Source organism: Mustela nigripes, chromosome 3 (assembly GCF_022355385.1).
Source record: "Mustela nigripes isolate SB6536 chromosome 3, MUSNIG.SB6536, whole genome shotgun sequence".
NCBI lineage: Eukaryota > Metazoa > Chordata > Mammalia > Carnivora > Mustelidae > Mustela > Mustela nigripes.
The window spans coordinates 164,100,822-164,126,656 of record NC_081559.1 but is presented as its reverse complement, the minus strand read 5'-3'; the positions used below and the strand labels follow the sequence as shown (position 1 = coordinate 164,126,656).

Genomic DNA, 25,835 nt, shown 5'->3' with positions numbered 1-25,835 from the left:
CATAGTTGAACTTTCCTATGTCAACTCCAGAAAGAGTTCTCAACCAAGCTAAGCCCTACAAAAAGAGGCAGATAAACAGTTCCAGGGAGAATGAGGTTATATATGGCAATAATTTGAGCTCCCCTTCTGCTTTGAAGCATACCCCCAAATATTTCCTGAAAAACCTCTTCTCATGGATACATCCTAGAAAGGCAAATAGATAATTTCTAGCATGAGCTAACAAAAACAAAAGCCCAACCCCTGCATAATTTTCTTAGATGAGTCAGCTAGCATAAATGTAGTCAGAACAACTTACTGTTGTTCCACCAAAAAAGCAATTCTAGGGTCATAAAAATACTTGCATATTTCATATTATAATACTATTTTGGCATTTAATATATTTTAGTTGAATGAAATAAAGAATAAATGAATGAGTGGATGAATGAATGAATTTACCAAATACTGCTTGAAATACTGAATTAGTCTAAGACCCAACTTTCCTGCTATTTCAATGCTTTTTTAAGTCAGATATAATTGGTTTGCACAGCATTTGTAAAACCATTAGGTACTTGCTCTGTTATACTTCTTATCAATTAATTACAAAATGCTTTTCACAAGGATTTATATTTTTCTATCGAATAAATTTCATTATCAGTTTTTAAGCTGTACAAAATATCAATATCTAAGCATTATCTATTCAATTCTAATCCAACTTAACAGGGACTTCTATATTCCAAATTAACTTGAATAAGTAGTCTATAATTTAATTTTGCTTTTAATTTTTCATTCAACTAGGTAACCACCCTCTCAAATATTCCACAAACTGAAATCTGTAAGATTATTTTCTTGTTATGTTGGGTACTATATCTTCCATTAAAAATAATCCTTTTTCTTTAGGCAAATGCTTAACATAGCGTTTAATCTATAATTAACAAGGAAATATTTTGCAGAGAAAAGAATCACCATCTTAAAACATTCATGTGCTACAATTTACCAGGAAACAAAAAATTCTTTATTCTCATTTGTCAACTGACCTTCTGGTTACACACTTTACAAATTAACTTTGAGTTCATTTAACTTCTTAATATGTTTATATTTATGTTATATAATTTCAAGTCTGGGATCAGCTTCATAATATGTATTTGTAACTTGATTTCTCATGTGATAACAAGTATCTTATTTAGAAAAGAACTTGATGAAGTAATTTTATAATGTTGCCTAATATAGCAAGTGATTAATTATATGCATGTCGCTTCGATACAGTTGAGTTCTTTTTATCCCATTGTGAAGGCCTAAGACTCATATTACAATTGGAATAATTACTTAGCATAAAATTATTTTATCAACAGATGAAGTGACTATATAAGAAAGTAACCAATCTCTAACTTTTAAAAATTTTACTTGTGTAAGTCTTAGTAGTAAAATAGATAACTGAAAAATTTTTAAATATTCCCATTTTTACAACTTATTCTAAATGCTTTTTAGACCATTTGGCTCAGAATTTCTTACATGTGTAACTGGTCTCAAATACCATAAATCAACATTTTCTTCAAATTTCTAATGATATTGGCTATCACTTTAGTCTCCTATTTTCCTTATAAACATATACAGTAAATCAACTACTTAAAAATTAAAAAAAAAAACTTCAGATTACAAAAGGGGACAAATTTCACTACTGATACTGACACCCAAACTCAGGCATATATAAAGCTGTCATCTTTAGCATTTGTTCTTAATACTTTAAGACTCGTGCTTCTATCTGGAGATTTGCAGTCTATCGCCTCTTTTTCCTGTTCTGGATCTGTTCTCTCCAAATTGCTCCACCTTCACATCCCCACTCACTCGTTCCCAAAAATAAGTTAAAGGATGTGCTACTTTTGGGGCGCCTGGGTGGCTCAGTGGGTTAAAACTTCTGCCTTCGGTTCAGGTCATGATCCCAGGGTCCTGGGATCAAGCCCTACATCGGGGCTCTCTGCTCAGCGGGGGGCCTGCTTCCTCCTCTCTCTCTGCCTGCCTCTCTGCCTACTTGTAATCTCCGTCTGTCAAATAAAGAAATAAAATCTTAAAAAAAAAAAAAAAAGATGACTTTAAAAAAAAAAGGATGTGCTACTTTCAAGAGTCTAATAATCGAATCAAACATCTCACATTTTATAACTTAGGACACTGCGATGCACATGGATGCTCACATTTCCCAGCCCAGTCCCTTAAGATTTTACAGAAAAACCAGACACCTGCAACAACCAAGTAAAATGAGTCAGGTTAGAAACCAGAAGACAGGAGAGACTAAACCTCTTCACAGTGATCTCACTGCTTAAAAACAACGACAACAACAACACAGAATCCTTTGTGAGTTCAGCAAATGATTGACAATATGATTATGTCATTAAAGTGAAAAACGAGTTGCATTATAATACAAAATTAAAATACACCAAATAAGAAAAAGCTTCATGTTTATACTGTATCAGTTAGCCACTGCACATCATCTTTAGACCTTCCTCTAGTTCTAGAAAGAGATGGTGGCGGGGGTGTGGCGGCAAGGCGGAAACACAAGCATCAGGTCAATCACGAAATTATAACATAAGGGAGTAGAGCTTTAAAACATTTTTGGCCACGATCAATAATAAGAAATATATATATTTTACATCGTGTGTAGAGAAGAACCATTTTGTAGATCAATTACCCTTAGTCTGTACACTCCACTCTGATATTTTCTACCCTATCCTATTCCAGTCTCCCTCTCTCTTTTTTTTTTTTTTTTTCCCTTTTTAAATGCTGGCCATGACTCTGATTTGATTCTAAAAATGAGGCAAGAAGAAAAGTAAGTGAAGAGGCTAAGGATAGAAGGTAGAGGTGGCTATGGGGAACTTTGTCCCACAGGAGATATTTGACAATATCTGGAGACATTTTAGGTTCTCATAACTGGGGGTAGGCATGCCACTAGCATCTAGTGGGTAAAGGCCACAGATGCTGCTAAGCACCTTATAATGCACAAAACAGTCTTGCAGAACAATTATTCAGCCCTGAATGTCAATAGTTCTGAAACTGAGAAATGTGTTCCAGACTATTTAATAAGGAGATCATAGATAAGACTGGAAGGTCAATAGTTCTTTTTAAACCTCATGAAAAAATATATTTTAAACTTTGAGAGACAAGTCTAACAATGAGATGCAGGGATACCATGACACTGACAATCTAAGACATATCTCTTTCTATAATCTAAAGACAAAAAAAAGGAAAAAGCTCAGTTTGCAATTTTCTAACCCAACACAAAATATGAAGAAGTGATCAATACAGCACTGTAAAAAGAAAACTATATCATGGCGAAGAGATAAGTGTTATAAAACGTAGGAATCACATAAAATTAGTGGAGAGAACCAATGCCTCTCCTTCTGAAGTCCTATAGTACCTATAATACAAACACAACAGGCTTATATTGCTAGTTATTTTAGACTTTCAGTTTCTTAAGGGTAGAAACTGTGTCTTATTTAAGACGGATTTTTTTTGAGATTTGTATCTCAAAATTATATCTCAACAAGTTAAAAAGTATATTCTTCTTAGCCTGAATACAAGCCTACTTCGGTATGTGGCAGAACGTAGAAGAGATGGAACCAACATAGATGCCCACAATCCATGTAACCAGGACTAGATGTTCAATCAAAACTCTGGAAGGCTGTCTCAAAGAAGTCTTAACCATGGTTGGCTACCATAAAACATTAAATCAGTAATCTAAAAATGTTCTTACTATCTACTATTTGACAAATTACCAGACAACGAACATACTATTATATTTATACATAAGGAAACAGACCTAGAGTGGTGAAATAGGTAGAAGAAGATGCTATCGTTAATGAATTTCACAGCCAGGATCTGAGCTCCTCTTTGACTCTAAAACCCAAGCTCTTTCCATAAAACCCTGTTAGTGTTTCACAACAATGGTCTACCACTCACAGATTGTCACTATCAGCCTAAGCCCATCTGCCGAATAACTGATCTCTTCTCCTTTGGTTTGTGGCATTTTCCATGTCCTTATCATTCATTTGTTTTAACATGCCATTTTGGTAGAAGGATTATTTTCAGCAGAAGGCACCTGAGAAGAAGCAAATACAAGAAGACTGCCTGCCCTCCCCACTCTTTGACTAAAAGCAGGATATAGATTGTAAAGGTGTCCCTCCCCACTGCCCTCTATCAGGAAGGACAGAAGTTAATTGCTCTAATTAGCACGCAAGAGATGGCTTTGGAGAAGTCTACGAGAAGTCTACGTAACAGACTTTACCACCTAACACCTACCTTCCATTAATTCCCTCATATACTCACCTTCTCATGATTTGCTACCCTAGAAACTCACAATTCTTTTTCTTTGTCTTGTCATCTCTCTAGAAATCTACTGTTCTTCTACAAAGAGACTTTATAAGCACAAATTCTAACCACCCCCCGTAGGTTTCAGGTAGCCAAAAGCTCCCACATATATGCACAATGCATAGGATAATAAATTGGTTTTCCTCTTGTTACTCTGTCTTGTGTCTGTCCCCCGCCCCAATGACCCTAAGAGGCATAGAGGGGCAAAAAAGAGTGAAGTTTTTTCTCTGTACACCTTCCACATTAACTTGTAGAAATAAAATATAGGCACCGATTGGGATTATAACTAGAATGGCCTTAACCCCAAAATGTTGTTTGGAAAGAACATGCACCTTTACAATATTTAGCCTTCCCAATCAGGAACATGATGAATATCTACTCACGCAGTGACTACCTTGCTTTCTGTTACTCAGTAAGCTTTATAGCTTTTTTCTTGTAGGCCCCCTTCTTTCTTATTAGGTATTTTTAAATCACATTTTCCGTTTTTAGCTCAGAATGGGAACTGCTTTTCATTCACTTCTCTAACTATTTTTGGTACAGCACAAAATGATTCCATATTAATTTCCTATCTATCTGTCTTCTTGAATTCCTTTATTGATTCCTGTTGATTCTTATGAAGAAGTCAGTTATTCATCAAATGGTGTCAGAAAATTGTGTGTGTGGCGAGCAGGGGATTCATGTTAGATCCTCACATATCTGGTATATTTTGGTAAATACCAAAATAAATCACAGAAAGATTAAAAAGTTAAAGGCTAAAAGTAATAAAAACACATGAGAAAATACACAGCTGAATATTTAACTGCCTTGGGGATGAATAAAGAGTTTCTATGGATAAAAGAAATGGGAAAAAAACAATCACCAAAGATGCAAAAACACCTCTATTAAATTCAGTTTTTCCAAGTGACCCCAGAAAATTAGTAGATAAACATCAATATGGGAAATACATTTGAAACAGATGACCATTAAATGGGTAAAAATCCTAACCGTATAAAAAGTTCTTAAAATCATTAAGAGAAAAATGAATTAATCCCCAATAGGAATATGGGCAAAAGAAATAACAGGAATGAACTGGTAATTCATAGAGATATCAAACACCAATAAAATACAAAACATTCAACTGCACGATCAAATTCAAATTCAAATGACAAAGAGAAAGCCTTTCTGTGGCCTATTCAATTGCAAAGATTTAGTGCTTTGAGACTGAAAATTTAATTTCTGACAAGAGTATAGAGTGTTATAACCTTCTGGGAAGCAAGTTGGTATTCTGAACCAAGAGCTTATAAGAATCAGAGCATGAATATGTATTTGTGAAATACTCAGGGATCAGGCAAAAATTCTTATGTAAAGATAACCGTTAGAACATTATTTGTGCTCATAATTGGAAGCAACTGGAATACCCCCCAGAGAGAGGAATAGTTTGTGGTAAACCCATATGATAGACTATTAGAGCAGCCATTTTAAAAACGTATTTCTGAGGAACATCTAATGGCTTAGGAAAAAGTAAATGATATGATATCAATTAAAAAAAATCGGAATATAAATTATATATAGCATGATACCAATTTTCAATATGTGAAATACACATGCATAGGAAAAAGGGAAGAAAATACAACAAAATGTTAACAATGGTTATATTTCAGAGAAAAGGTTATGGATAGTTTGTATTTCATTCTTAACACTTTGAAGAATTTTTCAGATATTCTAAAGTAAACACATTGCTATTTGTAAAAAGAAACACATACAAAATGTTATTTTACAACTATAGCTAATAGGTATTTTTTAACACACCATGAAGTGATGTAGGAAAACTTTCATAAACAAAGTGAAAAAGGTTTTTTAAAAAAATCAGTAGACTTCTCCGCCACATGAACAACAGAAGATATTTACTTTTTAAAACTTGAAACTTTCTTCACATAACTGGCACCATTAAGAAACTTTTAAAATAAAGGTAGTTATATCTAACTATTAAATGTTTATCACAAATACAACCTAAAAAGAAAACCCCCAGGGAATTAACTACAGGGAAAGTACGATTAGTACTTACCTTTCTCACTTACACTCTCACTTTCAATCTCAACGTCATCACAACTCGTGTATTCAGGTGTGGAAGCTAATTCCTCTTCTGAACTGCTCAATGAAACCTGGCGCATTTTACCTCCTTTCTTTGATTTATGAGGCTTTGGTGGTGGAGGTCTCACTGACTCTGACTGGTCGGAACTGAGAGAATCATTCCTTAACATTGTTTCCATTTTTTCCCGTTTTGTTTTCCTCACAGCAGAGCTGGGGTCTAAGTGGTGTTGTTTCCTCAGTGAGTCAGTACGTCTCAGGTCTGGTCTATCAATGGGTATTGGACTCCTCCGGGGGGTGGGAGGACTATGGTTTGTGGTCCTTTGTGGATAAGCACTTGGTCCCTGAGCCTCTCGAGTTCTTTCCATTGAGTAAGATCGCTGATTTTCCATGGCAGCTCTACGTTCAGATATAGATCTTTGCCTTGATGGCCGTTCCATCCTCAGCATAGAAATCCTAGAATCTTCCAGTTCAGCATTTGCCAAAGAAACATCACTATGCCTTCTCTCATGCCTTGCTCTGGACACTTCCGCATGAATACGCATTTGTTCTTCATAGGGCTGTGGCTTTACTGGATAACGGGCCAAATTCGGGTCACTTCGATAGCGTGCCTGGTATTCCTCCTCTCTCCGTTGCCTTTCATATTCATCTCTGCTCTCCACGTCCTCATCATCTACAATGTATTCTTTGGAATGCCTATGACTTCTCCTGCTGGAGTCCCTGTAATTTATATGGTCAGACTCTTCGTAAAACTGAGGTTCACGCTGAGACCTCCTATCAGCATAATCTGATGGAGACCTAGGCATGGCGTTATCTGAAGTAGCATACTGCGAATATTCTTCTCTTTCTTCTCTTTGGTCGTATCTTCTATTCTGATCTCGGGATATGGATGGACTTCGTGTCCTAAGTAAGCAAAGGAAAAGAATGAAGAGAAGAGCGATGTCTAAACAACGCAACGTTTCATTCATTCATTCATTCACTGGTGAGTTTATGAATTAAATTCAAATAGTTATTTTGCTTAAAAAAAACTCCTCTTAAATTCATGCCATAGCCAAAGTCTTACTGGTATTCACTCTATTCAGTTCAAATAAGAAATTTAAAAGGTATTTTTGATATGGTTCTTTAATGCCTGACATACTACATACAGAATATACTTACACCCTGAAATAAGATAGTCAGCATCATACTCTGCTGCAGCAAAATGGGCTTAGACTCTAATTTCTTTGCTTGGCTCAATACACTTCGACGATCTCCCAACTGCTATTCCGAAGCTTTGAAAAATTCCACCTGACTCTCTCTCTATTCCTGACACCTTGATATGAAGTCACTTGAAAACATACTGAAGCCAAACTGATTTGGTTCAAGAGCTGAATATTTTTCTGACTAAAATTAAATGCTGGCTCTTTTTCCTTTTTTAAGATTTTATTTATTTATTTGAGAGAGGGGGACAGAGACAGGAAGAGTGAGCAGGGGGAGGGGCAGAGGAAGAGAAACAAGCAGGCTCTGCGGTGAGCAAGGAGCCTAATGCAGGGCACCCCTAAATGCTGGCTCATAAATCATTTTTCACAGGGGTCTATGGATGGCTCAGTCAGTTAAGCATCTGATGCTTGATTTCGGCTCAGGTCATGATCTTGGGGCTGTGGGATCAAGCCCCAGCGTCTGGCTCAGTGCTAGGTCCAGTCTGCTTATCCTTCTCCTTCTGTTCCTCTCCCCGCTCTCATAGTCTCTCTCTCTCTCTCTCTCTAATAAATAAATGAATAAAATCTTTTTAAAAAATCATTTTTCATCCATCAGCTACCTAGATCACTCCCAATATTGGTTCATCTAAATCTCCACCTAATCATTATGTCTCCAACCCTTCTTTACTGCTCTAACTTGAGATAAGCAATTTAAATAAATAACAACAATAATGACTTATTCATCGCCCATTCAAAAAAAGTCTTTGAAGAAGTCCAAAGGGACTGCTATTTTTATTCTAACTTCATTGAGATTAAGGCCAGCTCAATAACACTTCTCTTCTTTGTCTTTACATCTGACCCCTCAAACTTCCTTATAGTTTCAGAGGAAGAGGCCATATATTGAGTTCTTGAGCTGCCCCCTAACACTGGTACAACATAGCAGACCTTGTAATCATACATATTACTCTTTGTCAACAAAACATTCACACTGTCTTCTTCTCTGGTATGAACCCAGATAGTCAAGCACTAGCCATGAAATGCAGTGAGACCAGAGTCCTAAAGATGAAAGAAATTCAGAATATCCGTTACAGGGATTTTTGCCAGGACAATACGAAGAGGAGATAATAAAAAGTGAGGTCAGTTGAAGTTAAAGATGACCGACTTTAGATAGCTCAGTTGTGAATTTCTTAGATGTTATTATCATTATGGGGAGGGGGGTAAAAGCAAGAATAGAGAAAGGCTATACGTGGAATGAGCCAACCCAGCAACAGTAGCATTCCCCTCTAAAGTCTTCCATGTAACCGAATCTCTTTCTCCCATATCTGAAACACAGCCTGCGCATGCATCAATCAAGATTTATTAATAAAAACAAAAGTCACTCTAGGTTTTCCAGGGAGTAAGGGTTTTAACACAGTGATCAAGAGCTACGCAACTGCACCAGCCATGAAGTCCAGAGAAACTGATGTTACCATTCTCAGCCTGAAGAACCAAACACAAGGGCTCTCTAGATGTTCTTTAGGGAGCTGCTGTGAAGCTCAAGAGTCTATGGGAATCTGCCACCAGTTATCTCTGCTGCCCATAGCATTAGGTGGTCCATTAAGTAGGAGGAGCTCACCAGGAGCCACTGAGATGTTTACACCCATGCGCCTGCCAACAGCGGTGGCTAGACAATAAGGGTTTCTACGACTCTTCCGCCTTCCAGTGTCACACAAGTGCCCAGCCAGGGGACATCCTAGCCTCGAGCCCTAAAGGGATAGTAATACAGAAAATGAAGGGGGGCGCCTGGGTGGATCAGTGGGTTAAAGCCTCTGCCTTAGGCTCAGGTCATGATCTCAGGGTCCTGGGATCGAGTCCCGCATTGGGCTCTCTGCTCAGCAGGGAGCCTGCTTCCTCCTCTCTCTGCCTGCCTCTCTGCCTACTTGTGATCTCTCTCTCTCTCTCTCTCTCTCTGTCAAATAAATAAATAAACAAATCTTAAGAAAGAAAGAAAGAAAGGTAGAAAGAAAAAAGAAAATGAAGGAACTAGTCCATTTTATGATTAGGTAAGTGGATGTCATTTCTGTTTTTACACTTATATCCTACATCTGCTTAAAAAACATATAGAACTTAAAAACAACTCTTTTCAGTTACAATTGTCGCATAAAGCCACATACTCCTATATTTTAAAATATACAATTAAAACAGAGTGCTCAAAATAAATTTTATAGTATTGACCTACATAATATCTTTTAGGGGTATCTGTTATGCATAATTCATTTTACTTTTTTGTCACTTTTTTAATATGTGTGACTAAAGGAAAAAATGCTTCAGCATGGTGGCGATTATCATAAAGGAAGAGCAGAATCAAGGGACCTGGGTTTCTTAGTCCCACCTTGGGTATTAGCCATTTATTTGAACCTAGATGGCCAGTTAACCTTTGAGAGTCTATATTTTAGAATGAGAAACATAGATTATATACATTAACTCATATATTATTTTAACAAATGTGTATTGGGCAAGAACCGAATGCTACATACTATAATCTAGATTAGGAATAATGAAATGCGGGGCATCTGAGTGGTTCAGTTGGTTAAGCTATGATCTTATATTATTGACACCATACCTTCATTAAGTTAATATGCCTAAATGAAAGCTTTAAGGATAGCAAAAAAATAATAGTTCTGGCAAGATATAAATAACTGACTGGTGCCAATTTTCAACATAGTCACACCTCATTAACTGGCTACTTATATTTACTCGCTATATTTTTAAAAACGAAATAAATGAGAATTTCTCTAGGGAACTCTAAAAAATAGACATTTACATCAGTTCTTTTTTTAAGCTTTTTTTAAAAAAGATGTACTTATTTATTTATCAGAGAGAGAGAGAGATTGAGTGCAAGCATGAGCTGGAGGGAAGAGGCAGAAAGAGTGGGGAAGCTGACTCCCCTCCCCCAGCAGGGAGTCCAACGTAGGGCTCAATCCCAGGACCCTGGGACCATGACCTGATCTGCAGCAGACACTTAATGGACTGAGCCACTCAGGTATCCTCTATCAGTTCTTCTAAACTGACCATCTAACCTCTATTAGATGCAGAGTTCATGTTAGGAATTCAAATACATTTTTGAGATGTTACTTTTTTCCAATCTAAGTTAACAAATGTATTTGTCTCTAAAAATATAGGTTATTCATTAACCAAATTTAAATTCTGGAAATTGAATCTTCTAAGAGCAAGATTCTAGGGCTTCTCAGATTTATATGGTACATAAGAAAACTATTTGTTAAACTTCATTTCTTTTTTTAAAACTCTTCTTTTTTTATCTGAGTATGGTTGACTACATTCCCTACGCTGTGCTTTTTATTCCTATGACTTCGTCATTCTGTAACCAGAAATCTGTATCTCCCACCCGCCTTCACCCATCTTGACCATCCTCTCATTGTTTAAGTAAATTGTAATTACCCTAATTGTGATTGCAAGAAAGTAAAAAAATTCAGAAAAAAGTAAGGCGGAAATTGGATCTTTTGAAGACAGTTCAACCTAACGATGGCCTTCCTCCTCACTGTACCTCTTCCCCAGGTAATCATATCCGTTTCTATCCAGGAATGTCAACAACACTCTCAGACCTTAAGGTTCAAGAGGAACAGCATCCTGAATCTGTTTAAGCATCATATAGGAGGTGCTTGAAAAACATCTGTTGAATTAAAGAACTGATTAATTCTCCCTTAGGTTATCTCTACTTTTCACGATATGTTCTATTCTTCTATACTCAAACCCACTGATGTGCTAAAATAGTCATTCTTCTCTTTCCCCTTACGTTCCCTTAGCAGTAATAACACCCACCGTGGGTAAAAGGAAGGACTTGCTTTTAGTAATAGTGGACATTACATGTTAATTGGACTTTCGTTGTTGGGCTTCAAAATCCAACGATTGCTTATAAAATGATTTCTTTGGCAAATATATTTAGAGTGTCAATCACTTTACAACTAAACATTTAGAACAAAATCTCTTTGAAAATTAAGAATTTCTAGTAATATATTTGACATCACACTTGTCATCATGGGACAGAGGTAGGGGCAAGAAAAGAAACACTTTTATTCCTGAGGAATTAATGTAAATTTTTGAAAGTAGGTTATAAATAAAGTGAATATGGTGAGCCTCTAAAATATAGGAAATATATTTTATTTCACTGATTTAAAAAAAAGAATATTTATCATAGAATTCAGTTCCAAAAGAAAGTCTATTATTAATTAGCATTTAGCAAGTCATCTAAGTACTTTTTAAAAATCATACCTTAGAAAAACTGAATTCGGTATTAAATCCAGCAATCACGTTGTTCTACAGATTATGAAATTTGCCTGAAGCCTGTGAATCATACTGTAGATGCTGATTTGTACTGGATTTAAGTAAAAATAGAACAGTTCTCATGATTTCTGAAATTGGGATAACTATTGTCACTGTTACTTAACATGGAATAAAGTTTTTAAAAATACATTTTAAGGTAGTACATTAAAGCTATGCTAGGAGCAAGGCAAGATTTTATTCTATGACCATTCTTATCAAACAACGAAGAATCCGCTCTCAATTACTCCAAAATATTAAAATATTCTGTCCAATAATTTTGCCAGCTAGATCATGAATTATTTAATATATACTCTCCTTAAAATTAAAACCCCTATGTTTTTGGACACTATATTTTTTTCAGGACCTGGAGAAAACCCATGAAAATTCGAGTACTGTATCTCTAAGCTCTACCTTTCCTACTGCCCTCTGTAAGCAAGTCTTGGCATTTTTTATTATTATTAGGTGGAAAACATTTAATTGGTAAAGAACTGAATGCTATATTGTACAATCCTCGAAGAAATCATAAAGCATTTAATAGTATTTTACCCTTAAGTTATAATTCAGAAGAATGGGGCATTTCACCTAAGATGTTATATTTCACTTACTCCTTCAAAGACACTGAGAAAATAAGAGGCAGAGTCCAAAATTATGTCTTTCTTTAGAATAAAATGTATTGGGGATGTTATGTAGTTCCTTACTTTTTACTCCTATGCATCAGTCATTCCCTATCCCTGATAAAACAATATCAGCCTATATTTGTATTCACTTTATATTCATCTCATATCTGTTCACCTTACCTTTTCTTATGGAAATCTAGGTTGTTACAATTATTTTCTCTTTTCCCATATTAGAGGGGTCTTACCCAGAACCAGTTTATAGAAAATCACATTCAGAAATATTGTGAATGTATCTTAATTTGTAGCATTTCTGTTCATTGCTTATCATTTTTTAGTCATATGGACTAGTCAATCTATTCCTAAATATTCTACCTTTACTTCACACCTAACATTCCGTTTTAAATGGTATTCTGATTGACATAATAGTTTGAGCAAAAAACTCTACCCATTAGTCTCTTTAAAGCTCCATGTCTAAAAATCAGACTGACTGACTGATAGAAAAACTCCAAATAAAAAGACTGTTTTCCAATTGAAATCATTTTCAACAGTTTCCCAAAGGTAGGCTCAATTTATGTGCTATATAAGAATTCATCGTGTTTTCACCATAGTTTCCATTTTAATATTTACAACTTTTACCATGCTATGTGTTTTGTGTTATTATACCACCGACAATACTGACTATATATACTACAAAATAATCATCAAGTCTCTGAAAACATAATCTAGTATAAAACATTTAAAAACACTTATTAGGACACTGAAAGGTTACAGGGAAATTTCAAGCTTTCATATTTATGTACTTTTAACTCTTAAGACCTATATAATTTTTAAGAATCAGGATATTGAAAGTAAAGAATTTGAAGATTACTAATTTCTGCAAATTCAAATTTTATGCAATTCAATTAAGTACTACCTATAAGAAAAGCCCATAATCGTAATCTTTATTAGTAGATATCATTAAATGACTGTCACTTATAAATAATAGAAGTGATATTTGAAGAATCAATAATCCAAAAAGAACCTCCATCTTTTTAAAAGCTTTTTAAAGCATGGTTATTGCTTAATAAATTAAAATGATACTTCATTAACTCAATGACACAATCCTAACCATATAGATTAAAAATAACATCATAATCAAATTCTGAAATATGAAGCAATTAAGACATATTAAATCCAGGATTTAGCAGAAATACAGGAGCCTGTAAAACATGAAAAATATAGATCCCATGCATAGAATTCCTACAAAAAGCTTCTAATAAATCAAACCCTTTATATTCACCAAAAAAGACCAATCTTTTTTTTACATATCACAATATCTAACACATTTTTATAGTTTTACCTTTTGCTCAACCAATGCACATCTGTCGAGCATGAAGCATCATGTTGACAAAAATACATCAACACTGTGCCAGGCAGTGCTTTCATTTAATCCTTCTAGCTCTAGCAAAATCATAGGATCCATCCTTAATCAGTTGATTTGAAATTCTCTACTTGCTTACGATCATTTTATTTCAAAACTGAATTATTAAAAATTACATGTAAAACAACACTCGTTCATGGGTGGAGTCCTAAAATCCTGTAGTGATGGGCCTGTTAAGAAAAAGGTTATTCTTTAATGCCGTTGCTTCGTGGCTGGATATAGCTCCAGGTCAAGCAAGAATGTACCCTGTAAGGAGGATTATGGTACTTAGCTGATTAGTGCCTCACAACACTGAATACCAAATGCATCCTACATCCATGGCATTTCCGGGCACTATACTTAAAACGGACAGACTGAGAAATTTGTCAACTACGTTCTCCTACATGAATTACAGTATTACTAAAACAGCAGAATTCCCTGTGTTTGCCATTGATGTCCATTGCGCTGCTTTCACTATAAAATATACAGTGACAATAAACATTGTTGATAGTGTAGCAGATCTATTCTATAATTTTTTTCAATTATTCAGTAAGTGTCTTAATCTTCACTAAAAAGAGAATGCTTCCCCAGAGGTGCAATGGGACAGGAAATACCAGTTTCCATAGAAATGTAATAAAAAATAGTGTGTTCTAGGGGCGCCTGGGTGGCTCAGTCATAAAGCATCTATCTGCCTTTGGCTCAGGTCATGATCCCAGCATCCTGGGATCGAGCCCCGCATCAGATTTCCTGCTCCACGGGAAGCCTGCTTCTTTCTCTTCCCCCTTCCCCTGCTTATATTTCCTCTCTCACTGTCGCTCTCTCTCTCTCTGTCAAATAAATAAATAAAATCTTTTTAAAAAAATAGTGTGTTCTATGAACTAAGAAATTCATTAGACACTGAATTTCAATCAAGTTTTGTTCACTTCCTCACTTGATCTCTAAATGCCTCTATTCAGTCACTCAAAAAAAAAAAATAGTAAAGAATAAGAATAAGAATAGTAATAAATAAAAAATAGGATAAAAAAATAAGAAATAGTAAAGACAGTAAAATTTAAGAGCACTCATTTTCATAGGAATGCTAACCAAGGACAAAATTCAACCAGTTAGACTCCATAGTTACTATCAAACTGAAAAACAAACAAACAAAAAAAAACCAAAAGATTTGCCAAAATATACTTTGGTTAGTCCAGAAAATTTCAGACACGGGATTACAGTTGATATTATCATAGCTAAGCTTCCTCTTTATTTCCCCTTCCATTCACTTTTCCCACTTCCGTGACTTTTCCTGGCAGCATTGTCCCAAATTAGCGCACACCCCACGGCCAGTCCTCTGCCCCACCATTAACCTTGTTTACTGCTCCTCTTACTTGCCCACCTCAGACCTTCATTCATGTCATTCCTAACATGTTTAGTCTTTATCGATCTTTTTAGGTCTCCAGTTCCCTCCTCCCTACCCTTTGAGAGGTATATTTTGCTTTTAGGACTTTTTTCCCCCATTTTAATACCTTACTTCTGTATTTTTTAAAAATTTTTGGTAAGTACTTCCCATGCATTCAAATTTATGAGAACCCAATGTGGGATTTAAAAGGTTATCATGAAAATATATTCAGTATCCATTGACTTCAGAAGTACAAAGTAAAGATTCTATAAATCAGATACCAGTTTAATTTTTTATTTTATTCATGACAATATTTTCAACTTATAGTTTAAGGATGAAGATATTCAAATCTCTAGAAAATGGTGTACAAATGATGCTCCCTTATAATAACCCATTGTGCCATTCTCCTCTTGCCACTATCCCTCCCAAAACAACAACAACAAAAAAAACAAAAACAAACAAAAAAACCCTAAACATGTCAAAACAAACAAAACAAAACAAACAAAACCTACAAAGACTAGGAACCATTCTATACCAGAAGACAATTTCAAACTAGTGATTTTATTCCCCTTTTTTAAGGTGCTGAGTTTATGACAGCCTTAAAAACAACCTTATGATATTCATTGAAAAAAACAACAACAACCATACAAAGAAGTAAAATGAGCAAGAAATAGAAGAAAAAAGTACAGATATATTTAGCTAACAACTCTCTCCCATAATCATCAGTGAAAGCCCCCAGAGTCATTTTATCCCATTCTCCCCCGAAACATTTTACTGAACTGCAATTATTGGTTTAATACACCTATTGCAGTCTCTCCTTTTTCTGCTTGTTCCAAAAAGACAACTTGGGGATTTTTGGATTGGGGCTTACAACAATAGTTACTCAGAGAAGAGAAATCTCTTCCTACAAAAGGACACGAACACATCTAGAAATAAATGTCAGATTAAAAAATAGATGCTGCTTATGTGCAAACCAAACGCGCATGTAATTAATTTTCATCCTAAGTATTTCCTTATAGGGAAAAAGAATCACACAGTGTTTTAAAATACAGTTAATAGAGACAAGCAGGTTTAAGGAGAAGCAGCGCCTTCCGTCACAGTTCATGGTAATTCTTTCCTCCCAACGGCTTGACCCATTGATGAGGAAATTCTATAGGATCTACCTTCAGAATAGATCCAGAACCCAAACACTTCTCCCCATCTCACTGCCTCCCCTGGCCCATGCCTGAAGAAGTTACCACCATTTCTCATGGAAATCGCTGTAAAAACTTCCTAACTGGTTTCTCTGCGTCTACTCTCCCCCCTTCCTTTCAGCGTCAACACAGCAGAAAGAAAGTCAGTCAGATATGCTTGAAACCCATCAGTAATTCCCCATTTTGGCTGACAAGGCCTAAGGGATCTGCACCCATCACTTCCTACCGGTCCCTGCCGGCTCACTCAGATCCAGCCACCATGGCTTCCCTGAATTTTCTCACTTTGGAACCATCATTCTGGCAGCTCCCTCGACCTGGAATGTGGCTCCTCCATGGATCACCACACACCCCCTGGTCGTTGTCAGTAGAGACCTTCTTTATTTGTCCCTCATATCTCACTTTCTCAAGGAGGCCTCCCCTAACCACTCTATTTCATACCTCAATTTGTCTCCAGCCTCTGCACCTCCAATCCCAATCCCCTAAGCCCACTTAATTTCTTAAAATCTTTTTCATAACACGTATTGCCTTATAATTAAGGTATAAGTTTTATTTGTCATGTTTACTATCTCCTATTATGTACATTTCACAGGTTAGAGGGGGGATCACTGCTCTAGGTTACTCAATCACCAAATACCTGGCACCTAGTATATACTCAATAAACTTTTACTGAATAAACAAATAAAGCTACAGAAGCAAGGTACTTTTACACTATGATAAAAATAAATATCACTGGGGTGCCTGGGTGGTTCAGTGGGTTAAGCCTCTGCATTCGGCTCAGGTCATGATCCCAGGGTCCTGGGATCAAGCCCCGCATTGGGCTCTCTGCTCAGCAGGGAGCCTGCTTCCCCTTCTCTCTCTGCCAGCTGCTCTGCCTACTTGTGATCTCTTTCTTTTTCTGTCAAACAAATAAATAAAATCTTTAAAAAATATATATCATTTGACTTATTTGACCAAACTACTTACGATAGAAATGTAAAAGGGTTATCCAAAACCCACACTCTTTGTTTCCCTTTTTTGTATTTTACCTTAAAAAATAAACTCACAAATTACCCAAAATACCACCCCCAAGGGAACAAGTAAAAGATGTGCCTTTGACGGGTGAATTTTAAGAACATCCACCTCTTCACTCTCCCAACTACTTAATTCTTTCTGTGCAATTCTGTTGGTCTGTAAGAGCAATCTGAGAATTTAAGTGACATTTTCAGAAATGCAGAGAAAACTACAGGGATAGGCAGATAGGGAGAGGTGAGGAGTCAACCAATAGGCCGCTTCCTGAGAGCAGAACAGAAAGAATCCTTAAAACCCAGAGCTACCATTCTGTCAAGTAGCCTGCCACCAACCCACATGAGAAAACCACTCACTCGAATTATTTTAGAGTGACAGGTACAAAGGAAGCCTTGCCAAACAAGATTTTTCTCGGAAGAGAACTGATGATAACCAACTCAATACTACAGTACTGTCTAGAGCAACCACCATGACAAAATAAAAACAAAGACAAAAACACAAAACACATTTTATGTAAATGTGGGAGCCGTCATTATACCAATATTTGAGGTTACAGAAGATTTCCGGTTCAATTCCTGGGTGTTCGTGTGCCAATAAGTAGACACACACAGCTTGTTATCTTGACACAAGGCTAAAGAAACAGGCACAAATTATTTGTGCATGATCTTCACCTTCAGATCTGACAGGTAAACCAAGGAAAGAAACCTGATTTATCTTCCCGTTAACAGAATGTTCTTTCTCAGAGAAAACAGCACCTAACTCCTGCACGCTGGGATGATCTGTTGGGAGTTCCTTGGCCCTCTACAGCAATATTGCATAGCTCCAAATGATGCATCGGTCAGCCCCACTGTTTACATAGGCAGTGTATTCTCTGGAAGATAGGTACTCTTAGTTTCTTAACACTTTAAGACTTTAAGTGAAATACTATGAAATAGAATCTTTAGTAGATTGTCTTCAAAAGTGGCTGAAAGTACTAAACAATTATATCTCAGAGTACCACTGTTTTCACTCCATTCCCAGTCTGAGATAGTTTGCCCCAAACCTGTCCATCAATACCATAAACATATTAAAACAGAATGGAAATTTTAAGGAAGGGGGACTGAGGACTTGAAGAAGGTAACATGGCTCCTCATAGAGCATTCTATAATACATCCTCTTTTTTAATAATTCTTTCCGTGAAGTAGTTCTCCCTTCAGTAAATCTTTTAGTCTCTTATCAGCTTATCTCCACACTCCTCTACAAATGTCCCACACTCCTCTACCAATTTCCCCTGCCAGTGTTGTGTTAGAGCTAGTCACTCCACACCACCTCCCGCAAAAAAGTTTGATGCTTACTGGAGTTCAACCCCAAATCACGTGAGGCGGAACGTGATGGGAGCCACTGCTAGAGCTGAGCTTTGTGAAAGAAGTCTGGTAGGTTTTAACAAGTGCCTCTGTGTGGTTTCATAATATTTAAAACACGATGTTCTCTTTTAGATACCAAACTGGAAAAGGGATATTATTTAAGAGGCATGTCGGAAACCATGAGGATGATGAGTCATCAGATCAGACGCTGGAGTTAGGACTTTCTTTTCAATGTGGACATGTTTTTAAATATAAATGCCTCCAGATAAATTACGCATTTTGCCACTTTTATGGCAAAGTTACTTTAGCAATTTTAAAGTAACGGATGGAAAGTAATACCACATAGTGAGATTATTTCTTTAAACTTTAATTTATGCCTCACCTCTAAAAATACGTTAGGTAAAAAGTGAAAAATGGGAGAATTGGGGGGGTTACTAAAAACTTCTCCATGAAGAAAATAGGACATGTATTCTGGAAACAACTATAAGGAATATCTGTTGCTGGCCGTCTGTCGCTGATTTTCTTCTTTCTTGGGAGGGAAAGAATGTTTCCTCACTCTCAGCTTTGTGGTTTGGATCGAAATGCCCTCACTTGACCAAGGGGTGCACCCAGATTAGCAGGCATCGACCCTGCATGTACCATCCCCATTCATGACCAGCACAATACCCTGAGCGGGTCCAATCATAGTGACTTACAAAGATTTGTCAGACAGTACTGAGACAGACTCCTATTTTATGACTGAGGCTTCCTGTAACTCTCAGAGCTACTGAAATCAATGTAGGCTCACAAGTTGGGGGAAATATTCCTAAAATGAAGTCATAAAGACTGAGTGACACCTAGTAACAATTAAAAATAGAAAGAAATTAGGTCTTGAGTCACGTGAACTGAGATTCAAGATCAATCCCAAAGGCAGTAACATTTACCTCTGGAGTTTTTAATCAGGTAAACCAAGAAATCCCCTTCATTTCTTTAAGCCAGGCTCAGCTGAATTTTCTATTATTTGCAACTGAAATCTTCTTGCTGACATAGAATCCATGGTACACACTCTAAAGCCTTTACGTTACTTTCTCATCAGCTGTCATGATGCCTATGAACTCTATTTCTATGGAAACAGGTTTTTTTCTTTTGGGAAAAGTAAACACACTGGGACCTTCTGGTTTCTTGCAGTCACATAATTTCTTTAAAGTGTTTCCCATTTTTTACGTTTCTATTTAAATTCCAGTTATTTAACAAACAGTGCAATATTAGTTGTAGGTGTATGATACAATGATTCAATAATTCCATACATCACCCAGCAGGTGCTCATACAGCAAGTGTGCTCCTTAATCCCCAACCCCCCAACCCCTCCCCTCTAGTAACCATCAGTTTGTTCTCTAGAGTTAAGAGTCTGTTTCTTGGTTTGCCTCCTTCTCTCTCTCTTTTTTTTTTTGTCATCTTTGCTCATTTGCTTTGTTTCTTAAATTCTACATATGAGTGAAATCATACAGTATTTTCTTTCTCTGACTTACTTTTCTTAGCATAATACTATCTAGCTCCATCTTGCAAGTGGCAAGATTTCATTCTTTTCTTTTTTAAGATTTTATTTATTTATTTGACAGACAGAGATCACAAGTAGGCAGAGAGACAGGCAGAGGGAGGGAGGAAGCAGGCTCCCTGCTGAGCAGAGAGCCCGATGTGGGGCTTGATCCCAGTACCCTGGGATCATGACCTGAGCCGATGGCAGAGGCTTTAACCCACTGAGCCACCCAGGTACCCCCACGATTTCATTCTTTTAGTGGTTAATATTCCACTGTGTGCGTGCGTATGCATGCGTGTGTGTATATCACATTTTCTCTATCCACTCATCAGCCAGTGGATACTTGGGCTGTTTCCATAATTTGGCTATTGTAGATAATGTTGCTATAAACATCAGGATGCACATATCCCTTTGAATTAGTATTTTTGTATTCTTTGGGTAAATACCTAGTAATGCAATTGTTGGATTGTAAGGTAATTGTATTTTTAACTTTCTGAAGAATCTCCATATTGTTTCCCAGAGTGACTGCACCAGTTTGCATTCCCACCAACCTTCTCATTTTCCACTAAAAATAGTCATTTAATGAAACCAAACTCTTTTCTGAGATCAAAAATCACAAGAGTGCATCCTTAATGTTAAATTTCGTATGATAATTATGATATTAGACTTGTTCTATTTAAGGCGACAGAGTGATCCAAACAAATCACACTCAAACATGTGTCAAGCAACAGCAACCAGCTGCTTTTTTTAATTCACATTAAGCTATCCCCCACCCCCAGCTTCTAAGCTAATTCACACATAAGAGGTAAACAGAGTATGAAATATTACTTCTATTACTGGTAAAATTGAGTTTGCAGAATTGCCTACCTCTAGGTACAAGCACATTTTCTAATACCAAGCCCCACAATCATACACAAACACCTATTTGGGCACAGACAACACTGGGGTAAGACTATTTTATAGCGTATCCCTATAAAACTTAAGGCAGAAACAGAAGAGACATGTGCTATCCCTTACGCAGCTTGTTCCCAAGAGAAAGAGAAATGAGAAAATGCTACTGACGCTTACTTCCTTTACCCCAAGGCAGAGTGGAACAGGGAGTCAAAGGGAGCCAGGAACATTCTAGTGCAGCTCTCTCCAACGGAAGCAAATGTGGGAGGGAGAAAGAAGGGTACCCGACCTACCAGTTAAGTCCAGAACTGCGTTAAGTTAAAGCCATTCTGTGGAACACAGGACTTCATCACTTAGCGTTCAAAATACACTTTGCTCAAACTGTAAACTGAGGCGGTAGCACTAAGAAAGGATCAGTTTATAGAGTTCCTAGCTAGGGTTGAACCAAGACCAAAGGCAAAACAGACTGGGGCAGACACAGCTGGTGGCCTGCCGAATATATCGAAATCTCTTTTCTTTCTTACAAATAGAATCCTAATTTTATTTAGATCCACAGTGTACCTAGTCCAAAATATTTATATGCCAGGCTCTTTTGTGGGTAGGCGTGGTCATGTGACGGAGTTCAGGTCAGTAACAGTCAGAAGTTGACTAGATATAGGCTCTACAAAGCTATTTATTCCTAATGAAAAGAGATGGAGTCAGCTGGCATTCACCTTTCATGCTTTGCCCTTCCTCCTTTTTGACCGGAATGTGGTCCCTGTTCCTTGAACTCAACAGCTCTCTTTTAACTGTGAGTTTGAGAGCTCCACACTGTGGGTCGCAGGGCAGGACAAAACAAACAACAAAAAGCAGAGGTCTCTGCTGATTTCCTCAAGCAGTTGTGCCATCCTTGAGCTAGCTATCTCCAGATTTGCTTTTATCTTAAGAAAACATAAAACTCTGATGATTGACTGTGAAGTTATTTATCTCGCCTCAAATCACACAGCTAGTAATGGCAGAGGAGGAATTTAAAACTAGTAAGAGAAAAACTGCCCGTACAGCTCTCAGCCTGTGGCTGGCTTAGTTGCTATCAGTTAGGCTATGGGATGTCCCTGGTACATGTAAACAATTCCACAGAAGGTCACACTGAAAACACTCTCCGTGGCTATTACAGAACGAGGCCTTACAACACTATGCCATCATCTTGTCTGAGCAGATGTAAAAGCAAAGACACTGGGCAACCAAAATGACCAACCATTCCCTTTCCCTGGCTACAAAAGTAACTATTGCTTCCCTCAGGTAATAACTCTAGCACTGTTCTATTCCTCCCCCCTCCTAGATAAAAGTGAGCCTACTCAAACTGTCCCTACTTTTTAATAGCATCCAAGTTCAACCCGGATCCCCATTTTCTTTTTCTTTTTTTTTTTTTTTTTTAAGATTTTATTTATTTATTTGACAGACAGAGATCACGAGGAGGCAGAGAGGCAGGCAGAGAGAGGGGGGGAAGCAGGCTCCCTGCTGAGCAGAGAGCCCAATGTGGGGCTCGATCCCAGGACCCTGGGATCATGACCTGAGCTGAAGGCAGAGGCTTTAACCCACTGAGCCACCCAGGCACCCCCCTTTTTCTTAATCTTCCCCCAAACTACCCTCTGTAGTTCTGTAACAATCTTCCCTTAACCTCTTCTTACTAAGATACCCTACAATTTCACAAGGTGTGAGGCCTCTCTTGCCATAGCAAATAATAATACCCAACTTTTTTTGACTAGAGATGTGCTCCTGGTTGTCTTTGACTGGAGGACATCAACACTGCCTCTTCAGGCTCCAAGGCTTCTGCCTTAAACACAATGCTATGAGAAAACAAAAAAACAAAACGCTTCATAAACACTCCTCAAACAATGAAAAGTACATGATATTAGGGAAACTGTCAACCTTAAAAACAACTGAACAGCTAAGAAAACTAACAAAAAAGAAAAAACTAAAAAAATAATGGTTTAAAAAAAATAAGTGCGCTTGCTGCTAAATGCTTAACCTATTGCCTAATTATAATGGCAACACATGAGATACTATATGTTAAATTAATTTTTTAATAAGTCTTATTTCACAATTGGATCATACTATATTCATAGCTGCTTATTAAGAATGAAAATTCAGTCATTACATTAACTAAAAAAAAATAGGCAAAGTTGGTTTTAAACCTAGCTCTTGATTGGGGCGCCTGGGTGGCTCAGTGGGTTAAACCTAGCTCTGTGATTAGTTGTGTGATCTCAGTTTCGTGATCTGTTATTGGGAATAAGAAATATAATAAAAATGAAATGAGATAATATATGTTCAGTGTTTAATACCATGCCTTGAACACAGTAAGTGCTCAATGGTAAAAGGCATTATTTTGGGGTATTATTGCTTACTGGCAATGCAGAGAGTACAGAATATAAAAAGCAAATTTTATTTCCTTTACTCGAACTTGAACTTGAAATTTTGTCCAACATATTTCCCCACAACATTGTTTTAAGCCCTAGTTTGCCTCTTAGTCCACCCTCTCCCCAAGCCCCCAAATTCCTAACAATGACAATGGCCATTAACATTTACTGAATACTTACTATCTGCTCAGTACTATGTATGGTGACTCATTTACTCTGAACAAACAACTCTATGAAGAAAGTTTGATTAAAATTCTCTTTGTATAAATAAGGAAAGTGGAACTTAGAGAGTTTAAGTAAAAGAAAACAATTAAAGAAAGACCTAGCCACAGGAATCAGACAAGAAAAGGAAATAAAAGGCATCCAAATTGGTAAGGAAAAAATTAGACCGTCATGACATGATACTTTACAAAACCCTAAAGGCTCCACCAAAAAGCTATCAGATCCAAAGGGGCACGTGCACCCGAATGTTTATAGCAGCAATGTCCACAATAGCCAAACTATGGAAAGAACCTAGATGTCCATCAACAGATGAATGGATCAAGAAGATGTCGTATATATACACAATGGAATACTATGCAGCCATCAAAAGAAATGAAATCTTGCCATTTGCGACAACATGGATGGAACTAGAGCGTATCATGCTTAGCGAAATAAGTCAAGCAGAGGAAGACAACTATCATATGATCTCCCTGATATGAGGAAGTGGTGATGCAACATGGGGAGTTAAGTGGGTAGGAGAAGAATCAATGAAACAAGATGGGATTGGGAGGGAGACAAACCATAAGTGACTCTTAATCTCACAAAACAAACTGAGGGTTGCTGGGGGGAGGGGGTTTGGGAGAAGGGGGTGGGATTATGGACATTGGGGAGGGTATATGCTTTGGTGAGTGCTGTGAAGTGTGTAAACCTGGTGATTCACAGACCTGTACCCCTGGGGATAAAAATATATGTTTATAAAAAATAAAAAATTTAAAAAAAAAAGCTATCAGAAATAAAAAAATGAATTCATTAACATTGCCAGATACAAAGTCAACACACAGAAATTCGTTGCATTTCTATATGCTAACAAAGAAGCAGGAAGAGAAATTAAGAAAACAATTCCACTTATAGCTGTGCCAAAAAAGAATTAAATACCCAAGAAAACAATTAGGGAGGGACGGAACCATTCTGATCGTGAGCCCAGTTTGTTTTACTACAGAACCCATATTCTTACAATAGTCTATCCCTTTAAGTGTTCAGTTTCGTGAGCTGTCTCAGCTTGCCAGAGAATAAACATGAAAATACTATGTTTCTCTGCTCAGTGCATCCAACTATGTTCTGTTGAATCTACCTTTCCAATTCCGTAACAACATCTGAATAACTCAACAATAGCTACCTTGAAGGACATTGCTACAGTCCTATGATACCAAATTTTTCTCCCCTTCTGGGCATCCAGAAGACCATACTTCTCATCCCCTTTCTAAATGGAAGAGGCCAAATGATAGATACTGTCCAGTGAACTATGAGGAAAAGTGTATCATTTGTGAGCTGAAGTTTAAAAAAAATAAATAAATAAAATAACATGTTCAATTCTCCCATCTCCCTTCGTCTGTCCACATGTACCAGATAGTGCAGCTGCAAAGTCATAGAGCTGGTACAGCTAAACAGCATGGGAGATGATTACTGTGAAAAACCACCTTTACCCACAGCACCACAATATACCACATTATAGAAGAGCAGGTAAACTTTTTTTTATACGAATCCCTGGGATTTTAGAGTTGCTTGTTAATGCTACACAACCTTGCCAATCCTGAATAATACGCTTAGACATTCCTTTCCACCCCACGCATGGAAATACAGGCTGTTCTCTGCCCACACAACCCCTACTCCCACTTTCTTCCAATTATCTTCTCCTCTGTTGAAATAGACACAGGATGGATAGATTCATAACTCTACTACCTAGGAAGTTAGCTAACCAGGGAGTAGAATGTTATTATCCCCTTCCTGTTAGAACCTCTAATCACTTCAAATAATTCAGAGATTCCCTTCACTTAGTTTTTGGTAGATGGGGATATATATTCCTCCCCACAGTGTGGAAAGGAGAAAAGAAGCCACGGCACACTGCACGAGACCCAGGTTCATTATTGAGGTTGCTCTCTTCCCCCTACCCTCTTTCCAGTCCTCTCTCCTATTATGAAAAGTAAAGATTCCACTG

General features: G+C 37.1%; 1 protein-coding gene across 45 annotated transcripts in view; it reads right to left on the bottom strand.

The window, feature by feature from the left end:
* RIMS2 (regulating synaptic membrane exocytosis 2) overlaps positions 1-25,835 on the bottom strand; it is a 600,488-nt gene that overhangs the window by 315,696 nt on the left and 258,957 nt on the right. For all 45 annotated transcript variants that reach the window (XM_059394973.1, XM_059394974.1, XM_059394987.1 and 42 more), the window contains one exon: positions 6,380-7,305. In XM_059394973.1, the coding sequence (XP_059250956.1) occupies positions 6,380-7,305 (926 nt within the window). The remainder of the gene's footprint in view (positions 1-6,379; positions 7,306-25,835) is intronic.